This window comes from Equus quagga, chromosome 16 (genome assembly GCF_021613505.1).
Source record: "Equus quagga isolate Etosha38 chromosome 16, UCLA_HA_Equagga_1.0, whole genome shotgun sequence".
Classification (NCBI taxonomy): domain Eukaryota; kingdom Metazoa; phylum Chordata; class Mammalia; order Perissodactyla; family Equidae; genus Equus; species Equus quagga.
The window spans coordinates 58,001,999-58,019,905 of NC_060282.1; the positions used below are offsets into that span (position 1 = coordinate 58,001,999).

The 17,907-nt window shown below is 38.6% G+C and overlaps 2 protein-coding genes across 3 annotated transcripts in view; one reads left to right on the forward strand and one right to left on the reverse strand.

Annotated features, from left to right (window-relative positions):
- SDCBP (syndecan binding protein) overlaps positions 1-7,247 on the forward strand; it is a 40,896-nt gene extending 33,649 nt beyond the window's left edge. For both annotated transcript variants that reach the window (XM_046642634.1, XM_046642633.1), the window contains exons 5-9: positions 387-548; positions 2,345-2,520; positions 3,979-4,150; positions 4,932-5,023; positions 6,039-7,247. In XM_046642634.1, the coding sequence (XP_046498590.1) occupies positions 387-548; positions 2,345-2,520; positions 3,979-4,150; positions 4,932-5,023; positions 6,039-6,093 (657 nt within the window). In that variant the 3' untranslated portion in view covers positions 6,094-7,247. The remainder of the gene's footprint in view (positions 1-386; positions 549-2,344; positions 2,521-3,978; positions 4,151-4,931; positions 5,024-6,038) is intronic.
- A 678-nt stretch (positions 7,248-7,925) lies between these two features.
- The window catches only part of NSMAF (neutral sphingomyelinase activation associated factor), a 58,773-nt gene continuing 48,791 nt past the window's right edge, over positions 7,926-17,907 (reverse strand). Inside the window, exons 23-31 of the mRNA XM_046642629.1 lie at positions 16,927-16,985; positions 14,307-14,374; positions 13,455-13,522; positions 12,618-12,741; positions 11,586-11,669; positions 10,448-10,598; positions 9,909-10,011; positions 9,661-9,770; positions 7,926-8,635 (exon numbers count right to left, since the gene is read on the reverse strand). Coding sequence (XP_046498585.1) covers positions 8,541-8,635; positions 9,661-9,770; positions 9,909-10,011; positions 10,448-10,598; positions 11,586-11,669; positions 12,618-12,741; positions 13,455-13,522; positions 14,307-14,374; positions 16,927-16,985 — 862 coding nt within the window. The 3' untranslated portion in view covers positions 7,926-8,540. The remainder of the gene's footprint in view (positions 8,636-9,660; positions 9,771-9,908; positions 10,012-10,447; positions 10,599-11,585; positions 11,670-12,617; positions 12,742-13,454; positions 13,523-14,306; positions 14,375-16,926; positions 16,986-17,907) is intronic.

A 17,907-nucleotide genomic window follows, 5' to 3' on the forward strand; every position in this document is an offset into this window, starting at 1 on the left:
ATGACTAAAGATCAGACCACATAAAAGAACACTGGAAAATGTGTGAATTTCAAAAGTGTGATATGGCCTTTCAGTTCAAGGATAATAAATTTGAGTTGAAAACAAGCCAAAGTACATGTGAAAAAATGCCAGTGAATTCAGAAGGCAGCAGACAGAGAGTGAGTTACTGAATCTGTTGGAGATGATAAATGTAGGACTAAGTTACCTGAGGAATTAGTAAATAAAAACTAGGGGCATTTTTGCATAAATCAAACTTTATCTGAGGGAAATAATTTGCAGATTACTTTTTGGGAAACCACACTGAGTATATTCAAGTTGATTATCTTTTTGTTTTTTTCACTAGAGAATGTTTCTAAATATTGATGTGTTGTGTACATTTTTGTCAGCAATTGGTAGCAAGGCCTTCCAGTATGAACTATATGGTGGCTCCTGTAACTGGCAATGATGTTGGGATTCGTAGAGCCGAAATTAAGCAAGGGATTCGTGAAGTCATTCTGTGTAAGGATCAAGATGGAAAAATTGGGCTCCGGCTTAAATCAATAGATAACGTAAGTATTTTTAAATCTACTTGAATATATCTAAATAGTTTATAGAATATTGGATATTAAGTGATCAATGTTAGAATAATTTAAAATGGAAATGCTTTAATTCATTACAGTGGTGTATCTATAATTGAGAATATTTTAAATCTGCTAACTTAAATTTTTTGCACTTGGAGATGCCCTGGTTTGAAGAGGCAGAGTTGGGACTTCTAATGTTACCTTGAATTAATAGTTTTTTCCTTTTTGAGCCCTTTGTAATAAATTCACTGGTCTGCATATATTATAAATAGTTCATACAAATAGAATTCTGGTATTGAAATAGGGCAACAGATGTGGAAGTTAAGAGACTGACCACTGAGAATTGGTGGTCTTATGATGTATATTTTTAAACCAAATGATGATCATTTAACTTGTGAAGTGGTTTTGCAGGTCTCTTATTTCCATCCTTCAACATGGATTTAATAGGTCATTTTCTGAGCAAAAGTGACTAATTGGGGCAGCCATTATTTTATCTTTATAATTACTTTATCTCTCACCTTACCATACTGAAGAAATTAAAGTTACTCTCTGAGGAAGCATTTAGGATTGTTAAGGACATGCTGAGTCTTTGCTCCAATTTATGATTTTAGGTATTACCTTATTGGATTCCTTTTTAGTCATAAGTCTCGTTACCCCAATGTGTCCCACCTTTTCAGGTAGAACATAATGAACGTGGCACATGGCTGAGGCTGACCTTGGCAGGAAGCCCTGACCCTCCCTGCCTACCCAGAGGACTGAGGACATCAATGTCTTTGCACATTTGTAGCTTATTCAAGACCCATCAGCGTGCTTCTCTGGGAAGCTCTGACTTCGCTGCTGTCTCTTCCTCTGTCCTAAAGAGACAAGACAGTCTTCGTAGGCCCCTGTTCCCCACTGCAGTTACCCTTGCAGTGAATTTGTTCCCTTGCCAAAGCTCAGTGGTCTGACCACTTCGCAGGGTGCCACCTAGTTTTCATGGACCGCCCTAAAGTGGAGGACGCATGACAGAGATCTTCTCTGACCCAGCTTCAGATGGTAGCAAGGGTCTAACCTTGTAGGTGCTTTCATGTTTTACCAGGTTTACTCTTCTTTTACAATTGTTGGTTTATAGTTTGTTCAACACCTGAGATGAGAGTTTACATAAGTAACCATATCCATGTGGGTTTAGTTCTTAGCTAACTGTACTTTTCTGTTTTTACTCATAGTGGATTCTTTATAAGAACTGGAGTGGTATTGAATGTGCCCACCATTTTAGGCTGTTAAACCCTAATCTTATTTGATTATGCATAATGTAGCAAATGAGTAAAGCAATCCTTCAGCTTGAAAGGTAGAGTTATGACCTTAAAACTGTAATTTTTTAAACTGTAAAAGAAATCACAAAACTTCTAATACTTGACTCACTTTCCCCCTCAATAATGCTCATGAGCTACTACCTGGATTCTGTGAGACTCCCTGAAGCCTGCGTGTGTTATAGGAATCCTGTCTTATTTTCCTTGGTCTTTTTTCATTCCTTGGTGAAATGGGCGTTTGAGGTTGGTCAGGTGGGTCCTGATTTGAGGTAGAAATGACCACTGAGATCTAATTTTTTTGCCTTATTTCTTGGGGTTATTGCCTTAATAAAATTTTCAGTGTCTTTTTTGGGGGTAACGATACATATAGTCACGTAATTTTTCTTTTTTTTAATTAGTAGGGTAGATTCCTAACCCAAGTTGGTTTCTAATTTTCCAGCGTTTTTAAACCATGTTATAACAGTGGTAAATAAGCAAAGTTACGTTCTTCCCTAGGGAGTATTTGTGCAGCTAGTCCAGGCAAATTCTCCAGCCTCGCTGGTTGGCCTGAGGTTTGGGGACCAAGTACTCCAGATCAACGGGGAAAACTGTGCAGGCTGGAGCTCTGATAAATCGCACAAGGTGCTCAAACAGGCTTTTGGAGAGAAGATTACTATGACTATTCGTGACAGGTAAGCTGACTAAACAGTTCAAAGGAAATTCAAGACCAGTTCTCCATTTTCTTGAGCTTTTAAGACTCAATAAATATAGTATTTTGTTGCAGAAAATGATCAAATGTTATTAGCCTTATAAAGTCTTGTAGTTGTGTGGTGCAGATTTTTCTTACATAGTCTGATTCTTTTTAAAAATAGCATTCTTGTTTTGCATACACCTTCTTTCAAAGCTTATAGAAGTTCATCCTCTAAGAAGTTAACTTTCCTGTCTTAATCTGTTGCTCTAGAAAGTAGAAAATGAATGTTGTAAGAGTGAGCAGCATGGTGCCCCTGGCCTCACGTTCCAGTTTACTGCTCAGACATCCAGCCTGGGGTGCACACACACAGTGCCAGGGTCCCTCACAACTCCCACGTGGTCTGCAGCTTCTACAAACCAAAGCAGGCCTTTTGGCTGGTTATGAAGCTCTAGTTGTCAAGGTGGGAGGATGGAACATTTTATTTAGCAGTTTGTTTATAATTTAAACATATCGCACATGAAATATGGACCTCTGTTTTCTTGGCTTGGTCCTCACAACTGTTAAGAGTGGTCCTATATCACATTGTTACAGTTAGCTTTTGGGTTTTTATTCTTCTCAAACGTCTGTTTTATCTACCCTTGTGTTTCCAGTTTCTCACAGCTGGTAGCTATTTAGTAGATGTTTTGTAGATGAATGCCGTTTTTGTTTTATATATAAGGAAAATTTTTGACTAACTTGGACCAACAGGAAGATATGCCTCTTCTGAATTGTGGAATGTAAACACAGATTATCATAAAACCCGTATAATGACGTGATAGCAGAGTTGTCGAGAGGTGAGCAAGTGTAACTGGCATGACAGCTTTTAGAGGAGACCGCCCGCTGCCTTGTTCCAGCGGCGGCATGCCGTCCTTTCTGAAAGGGGCGTGAGGAACTTCAGTCCTCTTGCTTCTGCAGTTCTTTTAAAACACAGCAAAAATGTGTTCTATAAAATTTCCAAAATCAAGATCTGAGAAATATTATAAAAGTTTTAAATAAAAAAATATTTCCTAAGAGCAGTGAAGCTCCAGGAAATTCTAAAAGTTAATAAAAGATAAAAATTCATTTTTAACACTGCAATTTTTGTTCAAACCTATCTCATTCTTTCTGCTAAGTTACAGTGAATTCTAAAGGAAAAAGCATAGTGATAAACTGCATTGAAGCATTATGTTCAGTTAAGTCTTTGATACTTAAAAGAAGGAAATCTAGATTAGTCAGTTAGGCAAACCATAATGGAGAGATTTTCTTTTTAATGATTTTTTTACACTATGATGTTCTGTGAATGTCCAATATCAGAGCCAATACTTGCTCTTATTAGAAACACTGAGTTTATTATAGCAAAGTAGCCAGTAGGGCAGAATAGAAATCCATTAAAATGTTTACCTTGGAATTAAATTTTTGATTGAACTCATTATGTTTACAGGCCCTTCGAACGGACAATTACCATGCATAAGGATAGTTCTGGACATGTTGGTTTTATCTTTAAAAATGGAAAAATAACATCCATAGTGAAAGATAGTTCTGCAGCCAGAAATGGTCTCCTCACAGAACATAACATCTGTGAGATCAATGGACAGAATGTCATTGGGCTGAAGGTAAGGAACAGAACTTGTCTTGTTCTGCTGCAGTTTCACTTTAGCAGATGCCTTTTTCATGTGTCTGTTGAGGTGGTGCCATTTTCACATTGACCTCCGAAGGAGAGAAACTCAGTGGGAAGGCGGGCAGTGTGGGGGCTCTGGCCATGCTCTGTGCTAGCTGTGCGCTCAGGCCAGTTAAAGGAATGGTCTGGCTATTACTGGAGTGACTGGACTTAGATGATCTCTGAACTCTGAAGTCCCTCAAACTAGAATTCTGTAGAGACATGGGCATTGAAGATTTTGAGGACATTCTGAATGAATGATTGCCTAGCTTTTGTTAATCCAACAATTGTAGGAAATGAGTAATAGTTTCTGCTCATAGTAGTACTTTGTTTTTATAGGTTTTTTCCCCTCCACAGATTCCTAAATAGGGCTATTTTAAGGTCTAAAGGTTTTCATTAAGACCTGTTCATTTCATATACTTTGTTTACAAATACACAGTTAACTGAGGGGCTATAGTAGTCGTGTATCTGGGGAAATTATTTAATTTTAAATAATGAAAGGATGATTTTTTTGGCTAATATAGTCAACTCAGTTTACTTAGCAGTTTTTTTTATCACCTATTCAATCGTGATTCTGTACAATTAAACTTGCTAAGGAAAACTAGGAAAAATTATAAATACCAAGGGTCAGGATTTTAGATATTAGCCTAACATAAGAGGACATATATAATTTTTTACCAAGAATATTTATTAAATAACACCTCAGTGGAGTTACTTTTCATTGTGTGTTTCACCAGGACTCTCAAATTGCAGACATACTGTCAACATCTGGGACTGTAGTTACTATTACAATCATGCCTGCTTTTATCTTTGAACATATTATTAAACGGTAAGTCGACAGTTCCACAACTTGATGCTTATGGTCACGTGACTTAACATAAGTGTGCTTTCTTTTAATTCCCAAACCTTTGGCTCTTTTACCTAAGGGGTGGCATTGGTGTTTACCTAGAAATTTAAAGTAAATTAGTTAAATCAGAGGAATTGGTTGGTGAGGAGACCCTTCAAAACTTCCCAAGTATGGAATAAAATTCACCATACATTTCCAAAATTTTGACATTCCTCGTAGAAAAAGGGTATATGAACAGAGGTGGGCAGGCTTTCAACTCAGCTGTTTTCAGTGAAATTCACTACAGCTTCACTCTGCCTACAGCTCCTCTGCTCAGGAGGAATCTACTCATGGTAGTTCATCATGGGGAATTCTTGCCTATGGGGTGTTAGGAGTAATGGTTTTTATTCTCTTGAGCATCTCAGGAGGCAGGTAGAGGTGCGTGGTGATGTGGTGCTACTGTCTGTCCTTGGGAGCTGAGGACTGGAAAGCTGAGTGGGGAGAATAGAAAGGTGGCAGCAAGGGTTATCTTCCCTAGAGCTTTTAAAATCCTGGCTTCTATCGTAGCTGTTCTTGCCAAGCCAACTTAGAACCCTTCTTTCAGAATCTGTCTTGCATGTGGAAATGAGAGTAGAAAGATTTCAAAACACCTGTGATGAAATTTTTGTTTGTTTCAGCTTCTGGGTAGAATGCAGCTAGCTTACTCTTAGTGGGGGGAAAAGGGAGTTATTGTCAGGACTAACCATTCTAGACTTCTCTTAAACCAGTGGTAGGTCCCCCCCACACACCATTCCCCCCCAATTCATAACAGCGTCTCATTTTTTTTTATAAATCATCAAACAACTAGATTACCTGTGACCCTTAGGTCTGAATTCATCAAAATGACCTTCCTCCTCCCCGCCATCCCACTTGACGTTAACAGGTGCTAAGTTTGAATTGGGGTTTTCTTGGATCAACATAGCATTTTTGAAAAAAGAAGCCCAAAACTCAGTATTTAATAAAAGTGACTCTCTTGTAGGATGGCACCAAGCATTATGAAAAGCCTGATGGATCACACCATTCCTGAGGTTTAAAAGTCATGGCACAATGGAAACTTCGCTGAACTTCTCCAGTTTACTTCTTTGGCAACTTAACTTTATATTATGCACATGAAGCTTTCTAGGAGCCAGAGAGCATATGCTGCATGAGGACCTTTCTGTCTTACATCATGGCTGGGAGTCTTACTGTTTGATCTTATACCTTGTTCAAACTTCAAGATAGTTGTATAGCCTTATCCTGGTTTTACAAATGTGAAACTACGAAAACATTTACTGACTTTCATAGAATAGTTTCTCTACTGGAAACCTGATGCTTTTACAAGCCATTATGATTAGGATGACTGATACAGGCTTAGCTTTGTGTTAGAACCAGTTACCTTTATCCTAGAAATCAAGTAGTGCTGTTTAATTACTTTAGTTCTATGGGATATTTGCATTTTTACTGTGTTTACCATAGTACATTTAGAATGATTGCTTTTGATAGTTTTTTTTTTCTTTTAGTTCTGTGTGTTTGTGTGTGTGTGTGTGTGTGTATAAAACACCAATTAAGTAACACTGGTTTCATTCCATTGTAAGCATTAGACAGTGTATGTAGGTTGCAAGAGATTGTGTAGATTATCACTAAATTTTAACTACCTTCACTTAATATGCTTAAACTGTCGCCTTAACTATGCTAAGCATCTAGAATAAAAGCCAAAATGTAACTACTGCTGCCTTTCTGAAACCCACCATGCAGTTCTGTATTAACTGAAATGTTCAGCAGCCCAGAGCAGTTTACTGGGAGATACTGAGCTATAGCATAGCTGCTTAGTTGCATTTGAGATTTTCTAGTCATTGTGTAATGGAAACTTCTTTCTTCTAAAAGTTACTGGTATCACTTTCTGAGAAATGAATCACTATATATTTAATGTAAAAATTCTTATAGGAAATAGGACAAACTTCTGACTCCCTTCTTTCATTTTTAGATTAAGTGGGATAATACCTAATTTGGGCATTTTACTCTTAGCATTATGTAACCGTGCTACTTTGGCATGGTCATAGAATGTTTCCCTGGTAATTTGTTCCATGTCCTGACTCCTCCCTGCAAACAAAATGGCAGTGACACTTAACCTGATTTTTTTCTTCTTTTTGATTTATGTCTATTCTATTTTAATTAAATATGTATAAATAAAGTTAGATTTTTGTCTGTCTGTTATTGCATCATTTGGAAACTGTCAGTGGCTTTCACCAGACTTGCACATGACCTAGAAAATAGGCGCGTGGGATTCACCTTGGGCCTGTGGGAGAGAGTCATCTCCTAGAGCAGCTGACACCCAGGGGCCCTGAGAAGAGTCCTCTGTGCTGAGAGGGTGGAAGCGTCAGGAACAGTGCTTCCAGCTGTGAACCCCAGATAGACAGGCCTGCACACTTCCGGCCGCGCAGCAGGAACTCAGTGGGGCTATTGATTCGCCCTAGCAACATCCGAGACCAAGTAACGTTTAATGACACTTAAAACTGACTCTGCAAATTCTAGTACCCTGGTCTGATTCAAGTTTTTCCCCCACATCACTGCCTACAAGATAGAACAATGTTTTTAAACAGAAAAATTTTAAATCATATAATTACTGTGGTTCAGGCGTTGAATATAAAAGAAAATCAGTGCTATTGCTTTACAGCTTACTTTGTCTGAAATTTAGAAAAGCAAACCAAACAATGTTTCCCAGTTTGATTATCTACCTTGCTCTCTGGCCTTGGCTCTGAAAATAGTTTCAAAAGGTTAAGAACAACATTTGTGTCATTAAGTATGGTTTTCCAGAGGATCAATACTTTAAGTTCTTAAAAGATACTAGTCTTTATAATAAATCATTTAAATAAGAAAATGAAAACTGTTTTCATTACAGAAAAATACTTTTAATGTCGTAGAAAAGATGAGCATTTAACAGCCATAATGACATAAACCGTTCCTATACACAGTAAACGTACTGTTATAAGAACTGCTAATCCTTCCCCAGGTTCTTAGAATCTGGGGACAGTAGGTTATCGAAAGTAACCACTCCATGAAAACACACTCACCCAAAAGCCCAGTGGGCAGCAATTGTGTAGCTTACGAAGACAAAATAGTGACTCAGAAGTAGAAGAGAATACTGCACATTTTCTTGGAAAATTCTAAGTTCGGTGCTTTCTGAGAGTTTGCCCAGCCTATAAATCTCTCAGCTACTCTCTGCCACCCCAGCCTGTCTTCTGACCATCATACTGGGATGATCGTCTGCCTTACAAATGTAATGTTTTCTCCCTAACACTGCCTTATCTTGATCTGCCTTCAAGGATGGCAACGAACGGCTTTTAATGAAGTCACCATGATGTAGAAAGTTTAAAACCACAAATTTGTCATGTGGTAAAACTTCTAATTACTATCATTGCACAGTCACCAGTTCATTTAAAAGTTTGGTTTAAAAATAACATTAAATAGAGTTCAATTTAATATTTCAGAGAGGAAAAGGCACTTAATACTGCAATTTCCAGAACATGATTTGTCTGTCTTCCCCTCCCGTGATGATACTGCTGCACTGTTCATTCATCCATATACACGTCACAGCACCTAGGGGACGAGAGAGAGAGACGCTGGTCAGGTGTAGCAAGTTACCAGGGAGGTCCCCAGAGATACACTAATAAGTACTATGTTGTCTTGTCCTGTAATAAAATCTTTCTATAAATTAAAAACTGCTTGTTACAAGGAACTGGTGAGGAATAAGAAACTATTTAAAGCTAAAGTTAAAATGACTGAGAATTATGGATACAGAACAGAATGCAAATATTATATATACCTACAAGGAACAAAAGGAAGGAGATGATGGGGAATGGGTGTAAGTTTGCTGATTGACTTCCATTTCTATAGGAAGGAGTCAAAATGTTAGGTAAAGCTAGTAGAGAAAAAAGGCATAGACAAATCACTTCACTGTATAATGTTAAGAAATAACCATACCAAACTGAGTGACAGGGAAGAGAATGAAGGTGGGACGTTCTGTTCACAGTGGAAAGTCAGTAGATACTTAGAACCATAGATACTCCAAGAATTAAGAGCCATAAATCTTCCAAATGACCAGGAGGAAAACACAAATATAGTGAGTCTCCAAGAGATGAGATAACTACTAAGTGACAAAAACGAGCAGAATAAGTATATACAGACACAAACACACCTTCTCAATAGCGGGGCACACATGCAGGACACAAACTGAAAAAGTCCCTCCAAGAAGGGAAGGAAGACTTAGTTTTCATTGTAATTCACTACTTTTGTATTGTTTCTGCTTTTTTTTCTTTTTTTTAACTATGAGCATATAAGTAAAAAGAAAAAAGGAAAACTATTCCAGCTTTTGGTTTTTTATTCTCCATATGGAAATTAATATAAAAACTTCCTTTTTGGAACCAAATGTCTGTCAACATAAATCTAAATCCTGAAGGACTCGAGCTGGCGATCACCTGGCCACCCAGGATGCTGGAAGGGAACGTTCACGGCACAGAGGGCTCATGGGGTGTTTCTGCCTGAGAAGAGTTTGTTCCCTGGTGGGAAAAGCAGGTTTGAGTTCACTGTTTAGGAAGAAAGGTCAAGTCAACTGCGCAACTTACCTGTGTGGCCCTGAATTCGCTCACTGATTTTTCCTCCGAGTAGGTCCCAAACAAGCAGTTCACCAGACTGACTTCCAGATAAAACAGAATTTCCATCCCAGATAAAGCACCTGCGAGAATGATTTAGAAAGTCATTTTATCATTCATGATGGAAGGGCTACGTTACACTGGCCAACGCAAGCCCAAGTGACATGCTCATGAACTTGTTCGTAAATGACTTCACCACTAGTAATTCCAGAAAACATTACCTCTGGGGCTCGTCTGAGGCCATAGAAGAGATGAGCATTCCTGTCTGCACATCGATGACATTTAGGCAGCCATCTTCTCCTGTGCTGAGGACATGGCGGCTGTCTGTAACCCAGGTGAAATACCGATAGGTTACAGCTTGAGAAGTGTGTTTTAGATGATTCTGAGATTTTATTTCCGAATCTGGTGGGCTAATGTTCACTTTCATTTTCTTTGAGCTACTTACGGTACTTAACTAATGACTGTTTGCTCCTTGAAATGCTGCTGTTTCTAAGACACTTAGGCTGATGACCCTTTGGTATGATTTCTTTTACATCTTATAAATTAATTTCTCTAGTGAGTTGAGGAATTAAGGACATATCCACTACACCTTTTCCACTAGGTACAAGTACCACATGTATACTGTATTCTTGCCATGAAGCAGCCTTAGCTAGAGGGAAAACCTTTTAAAAGCAAACACTGTTTTTCTTTTTAGATTCTTATTTCAAAATAATAACTCCAGTTCCTCTGGTATCATCTATATTAAAAACGACAATACTACCTGGACTAAAAGCAGTGTCACATACAGTCCCGGAATGGCATGGAATCTGGTGCAATATAGTGGCTGTAGTGAGGTCCCAGATAGTCACCGTGCCTTCTTTGGTGCCTGAAACCAACAGCGTGCTTGCAGCATTTAAACTGATTGTGTCTACCTAAGAAAGAAAACACAGAAGTACTCTATTTAGAATTATGTCATTAGCCATGTTTCCCTAGGCCAAATCAAATAGGGAGACACAATGGTAGAGATTAAGCTCTACAGTATACTGGGGTAGCTAATGCAGATGGATTTCAGCATCACCTACTGAATGACAATTTATTTAAAAATGAAATTCTTCATATGCTCATGAATGAAATGAAGTACTGCTAGGCTAAATGTAATGCTGTTTTAAAAAGCCTAAAATTGACAGTCTCAGAAAGATGGCTCTGAATAAAAAACTGTAGCGAGGTGCCGAACTGCCTGAAGCAGAGCGGAGCCCTGAGTCTGAGGGATTTGCGGGCGGTGGGGGGGTCTCTCAAGGCTATACTTTGCAGACCTATCTTGAATTACATACTGAATAAATAGTTCTCAACTTCAGTTAATCTGTCAACCATGCAAATCAGGTAACAATTCAGGACCTCAGAGAACAGGCAGCACCATAAGCTACAGCATAAGACGCAGTGGTGTGACCCAGGGGAACAGAGCGAGTGAAAAGAGCAGAGTGCCAGCCCCGGTTCTGCCCAGGCTGTGTGCACTTGGGCCATCCCGGATATCAGGTCAGTGTCCTCAGCTGTCGGATGCGTGTCATCCTAGACAGATGATCCCTTCTACCTCTGTGTCAGAAAACATGAAAGATGTGTCACATTTTGCCTCAAATAGTTTGAGGGTACCCAAATATTCAATGTCATGCTCAGAAATTGATATTTTGGAAATCTAGTTGGATGGTAGCTGATTCTCAGGGAAACGGCAAACTGGAGAAGAAAAGACAAAGCAGACTTGGAAACTCAGAGTCAACTCAGAGAAGAACAGAGCTAGCCTACGATCTCCTCCAATAAGCAAAATAAAACAAAGCACAAGATCAGAGAACACACACGTAAACCCAACAGTCTCCCCCACCCTGGACTATAAGCTTGGCTCGTGGAGTTTTGTGGCCAGTACTCACGCTGACATCATGCTCCAGCTCGGCCAGCACGTCAAACTGGTGTCTCTTGGTGCCAGTCATTTCTGCAGGAACTCCAGACCACACCTAGGATGGAACATATTGCAGAAGGTATTTGCAAACATTTAATATAAAAGCATTTCTAACGCGTTCAAGAGAAACTCTCTTGACTAACCAACTCTTATTTAACACTTTCTAACAAAATGAAGCTGCGTAGCGCTTCTGGTTCCTCTCCCACAGCAACTGTGCTTTAATTCCCCACCACCATGTGCTTACCAAGCCTCGACTATCTGTACCTGTGTCTGTGTCCATCGCGTGCACTTGCTGTTGTAATTAAGTGATTTAAGTATTGTATGAACTAAGGAAATATGAGTGCAGAAGTGTTGCAGTGTCTGCTAATGTTTTGAAAAGACTCAAAATTATGAAAATTAGGTGTAGGCAAGAAAACCTATCTACAAGAATGAGGGGAAAAATCCTGAAAAACTGTTGAAAGAATTCTAATTGTTTTAGCTTCTTGCTTTCTTTTCACATAAATGTAAACTTGAAACCAAAGATGCTGAAGGCTGGTGTAGTTTATGCAGGAAAGTTGTGTAGGATTCCAAAGAAAAGGCCGAGTAGAGTTCTACATCAACAGAATGCTGAATGAAGGTGCATTTGTATGTTCTAACTTTAAATAAAATGCATCATTTTATTAACAATTCCCTGCTTTAACTTGACATTTTCTGATTAACTTACCAACTGCTAGTTTCAATAGTCTTAGATAAGAAGGGGCTGCCCACTGTATTTCTCTATAATCTGCTGTCTAGGGAAACTAGATCACTCAACCCCCAGATGAACACAGTACAAAAATCATATAACTTCCTACTATATCAAGAAGTGCACGTTAAAAAAAAAACAGGAAATAACATTCAATATCCTTATATATCACACTTTGTGAAAAATAGTGAAGTGACAGAATATATTAACAACACGTAGTTAAATGATTTATAATATTTGTATTATCCGAACACTTTAAGTTAGAAATTATATATAAACCTTCACTGTAGAGTCCCAGGATGCAGAATACAGCCTGTCGTCATGCCAACAGATCTTACTAACAGCATCATCATGTCCCATTAATGTGTCTTGGCATCTTCCAAATGCTATGGAATAAAAATAGCTAACATAAAAGATAATGAGAACTGTTAAAACAGCAGTCCAGATTAATTTTATGATTCTAAACACATATTCAAGAAACATTATATTGTTTACTTCTACACTTACTAAGGCCCACTAGAATTACAAATTACTTGTTCTCCTGTTCTTAAAGCAAAATACTGAAAATTTGAATTTAAAACTACAAATTTCTAGGTCTGGCTCATCTGTATTTTTTCTTTTTTTACATTTTTTACTTATTTATTTATTTTTGGCTGAGCAAGATTCACCCTGAGCTAACATCGGTTGCCAATCCTTTTTTTTTTTTTCTTTGCTTGAGGAAGATTAGCCCTGAGCTAACATCTGTGCCAATCCTCCTCTATTTTTCTGTATGTGGGACACCTCCACAGCATGGTTGGTGAGTGGAGTAGGTCCATGCCCAGGGTCTGAACCTGTGAACCCGGGCTGCCAAAGCAGAGCACGCAGAACTTTAACCACTCGGCCCTGTGTCAGGCCCTCATCTGTTTTTACCTCAGTTTAAAGCTCAAAGAAAAATAGAGTCCAACTGGAGAAATTATTAGATTCAAATCCAACAGTACTATGCTCATCTAATATTTGTTCCTTTTTGAAAACAACACAGTATCCTGCCAGTGGAAGATTCTGTCCTTTCCTGCCCCACATCCACAATGGTAGCTACACTGCATGTGGAATTACAAAGGAGCGTGCAGAGATACGTACACATTATTATCCCAGGAAGAGCTTATGACAGTGGCATCTCCTGGTAAAAGCAAACAAGATGATAAAGCCTGTAATATAAAGGATTCCACATTAATAATTTACAATAATTAGTAAATCCCTAACATAGTAAAACTGTCCTATAAATTCCTCCCAAAATTAATGCTCAAAGTCTGTTTATGTTGACCTTTCTCATATTTACAAAGTTTTTTTCAACTGGTTAATTCCAGATGTCTAGTTTCCTTCCAAATGTAAAAGAAAGGAAAAGTGGAAAGGAAAGGAAAGTCAAACTGTGTCAAGTGTGCAAAGATGCAGCCTGAGGGCTTTCCAGGGCTCTGGATGGCCCTCACCGCCCTGCACTAGAGATTATCCTCAAGAATGCAAATACCTTCTCTGGATTACAGACTTAGGCGGGTAAGGAAAACTTCCAAAATTCTTTAGGGAATTTCAAAATCTTTCAGATGATTCACATTAACAATAAAATGTTTTCTTCAGAAGAATTAATTTTCTAGTATTAGATATCCTATCAACTCAGAAGTGCATAAATTATTTCAGTAGTGCAGAAGCATTTAGTCTGACAGTTCCGAGAAAGGATAGATTTATTAAGGAGAATTCTACTGGGCGGCACTTCAAGTTTTTTAGGCTACAAATGAAATCACAGTATTATGAGAAAGAGGCAACCCGATAAAATTTTTACTTTAATCTAGAAGTAATCTGACTAAGGCATTCTATAGATACCTCACAGGAATACACCCACTTGTGGGAGAAACGAAATGTCCTTAACTGTGTGTGTATAAAACAAATTGCTACATGAATTTCTATCATAACACTGACTTCAAACTAAAATGAACTCACCATATTTGAAAATGATATACTTCTTTGTAGCATTTTGGATTCCTTAGAAAACATCTTCAAGGTGGAATCTAATTTAATAATGAGAAAGCAAACATAAGAAAGATTTCCTGACTCTTAGATGACAAAGAGCGGCCGTTCCGCGGCCAGCAGACAGTTCCTCCTGTGGAGAACTGGGCGGTAAATGAGGCAGATGATCGAAGGCCTCAGCCAACATCAAGATGAAGTGATCTGTATCCACGACAAGGAAATCAATTTAACACCCAGGATACACATAGTATACTGTTGACATTTCAGCATGACCCAATGCAGAGTGAAGCCCAGTAACTGATAAGCTAAAAGTTAAAGAGGAATAAAATAGCCATTTTAATATTAAAGAAAACAAAAAGATCTTGGAAATATGTTTGTTTGTTTAACAAATAGCCCAATTATGGTGTGATACCCTTGTACTGAATTAGCATTTATGAAAAAACCACTAACTTCTAATAATAAAGTAGGGATTAAAATGTCCAAGCTTTTAATTTCCTGGCCTAATAACCTTTCAAAGTGTACCAAAACAACCTCTTAAAAACCAAGACTCGCAAATTATGATGTGCTCCAAACATCCCATATTTGAAATATGTAACAATACATTTTCTGACTTATAAACATACAACATGATAAAAAGAAGGAGCTTTAAATAATTTCTTCCATATAGTATAATTTAACATTTCAACCTAATTTTTGCAACATCAACACACAAAAGTACTGAGACTTTATAAATATGAGTAAATAAAACATTCTCCAGCATTAGCTTGAAAATAAAAACAGAAGAATGAACACATTATCACTTGAACATTTCCCTGTGGATGGATTATATAATTAACTTGGACAGTCTTCCTAACTTTGCTTTTGAGTCTAAAGAAGGCCCTTTCTATTAGGCAATTCTGAGTATTCACCACAAAGTCTGCTTAAGCTCATTAATTTGGGGCATTCCTACAGAAAACCATAAGCCAGAAAGGTGTGTAAAGATGCTTTTGTCCAAATCAGAGATGTCCTCCCCATCCTAGAGGTGAGCCTGTCAAAGACTGCAGCGACAGCTGGCCTCACAGGTGGCAGGTCCCCATGAATGCCCACATGCCTAACACACACTGCCCATGTGAAGAAGACGTAACTCTGGGGTGACGATCAGCATACACATACATCAGTAATCTGAATTATTAAGAGTGAGAAGAAACAAACAGAAAAAACAAAAGCTTTTGACTTAAAAAAAAACACCTCTCTCCCCTTTATCTGGCAAATTCCCAAAGAAGCGATATAATACTTAATAAGCCTCAGAGGTTTACAGCCTTGATGCTCCTCAAACTCATCATTTACAAGGTCACACAGAACAATGAACTGAAGGATTTAACAAACCGTGTCAGAGAAAAGCAGCTAAGACCACGGGCTTTGCTTAAAGAGAAAGCATTCTGTCTTGTGTTAGAATGTTGGCAAACTCAGCAGGTAGGAATCCTGGCAAAGCACAGACTGCTTGCTTCCTTCTCTCAGCATCATCTCGGGGACCCCAACACGGCTCAGTGTGCGTACTGCATGTTAACTTCTTTGGGTCTACGGCAGAATCATTTTCTGTGCTTTGTGGAAAATTCTGTTTTATGTAATCTGAGATCGCATTTGAAAGAGAAAGGAATGACATGCCGCAGATAATAAATCACGATTACAGAATCTGAGAGGAGCAACTCTGATTTACCAGGAGGCGTTTAGTTGGATAGCACCATTTCTTAACTTAATGGGTGAAAAATATAACTTAAAGACTAAAGAACAAGTCGCATCAAAAACAGTCAGCTAGTAACTGTCAAAACCAGCTGTCTTAAACCTAAGCGGATCGCTAAGATGCCACCCTTTCATCTTCACACCTTCCAGAGTGCCTGTCACCATGCTTTGAACATACCAGGGACAAGACATGCTTTAATAATTACATACTGTGCAGACCCGCCAGGAAAAGCAATGGCGCATATAGCAAGAGATGCTCCATGCTTAGTCCTTTTTTAAGATCAAAATAATCAAATTCTAATGTGTCATTAAAATATAGTTACAAGTCATATCAACTAGCCACTGCAGGGGTTTTTCATAATTGTGATAATGTATAAGCACAGTAACAATGTATGAAGTAGATTTCAAGCTAAATCCTACAAGAAACACCCTGAAATATACACTGAGTGCCAACAATGAAACACTTAACAGCAAGTCTGCATTTCCACGTGCTGAAAGGCACCAGGCCTGTGATGGCCTGTGTCAGACACAGCAGCTGCAGCTGCCCTTCCCTTACTCTGCTCACCGCCAAATGACCACAGGAGGCGGACATGCCTCTCATGGTGGAAGAGGCCCCTACCAAGAAGGAGATGGAAAATAAGCTCTTCCTGTCCTGTGCCTGAAATTTTGGGAAACCTTATCGGCAACAGAAAGGCATTTTTCATTATTGTTTTTGGAAAACTACAATGAAATTTTATGTAACATACCACAAATTAATTGGTCAAAGATTACTTTATGTGGAGGCAGCACACGCAAATAACAGTCCTTGTGCAACAGTTAAGAAGCCTGGACATTTTGATTTGAGGTAAACCACTTTTCAGGTAGGAAATCATACCTTGTGAGGTTGTAAAGACCGAAGACCCATTGCAAGAGACCGCTATTCCAGTAACTGCCCTGTTTAAAAGCAAAGTTTTATAAATTACTATAAACCATGTGCTAGGACACAAGTCCTAGCAAGTTTCTGTAATTTTTGTTTACATGGGTATGTCCCACATTATACCTGCCATTACCAAATCATCGCCTGACAACTTCTACTTTTATTTTGGCAATACTTGTGCCTAGAACACACTCCAACTCTTAGCTTCTCTGGCCGCCATATTCGGAGTTAAACTTATTTCTAACGATTGGAAAGCCAGTAATGCTTCTGCAATTCCCCCTTATTGGACCATCACCAAAATTAGTGAAACCCTTCTTTACAATCACTTCACTTGCTTCATTGCTGAATCGAATTTACCTAGCATCTGTCTGGTTCTAGCACATCCTCCTAAAGGTTCATTCACGTCTTCACTGCTTTTGATTACAAGGCCCCTTTCTACATGCCATTTAGAGAAGTTGAGAAAAGAAAAGCCATTGTTATAATGAGTAAGGCAGAACTACGTATTTCTTTTCAGGAGACTGTGCTCTGATCTGGAGCCATCAATCTAAAGTAGACGGGAGTGTTCAGTTCCACCCATGACCAATGGTGTGCGTGATAGCAAAATGTCACGTAGGCCATCTATGGCCATAGAGCAGGACACCTCATCCCTGGGCCTGGGTTTTCTTATCTGTAACAGGATGGATCAGGCGAGGTCAGGGCTTCTCCAGCCTTTGTACCAAAAGACATGACTGTCCTTAATGGCAGAAGACAGTGAACACTCATTACTCCTCTGGGTCTAACAGCAAGCCCAATTTCTTGGAAGTATAGGTATTATTTTTAAAATTCCTGTCAACTTTGCAATGTACCCTCTCTGTCTCTGTCTCTATCTCTGTCTCTGTCTCTCTCTATATATATACACACACATACATATACATGTTTATTATCATTTTTAAAAAATAT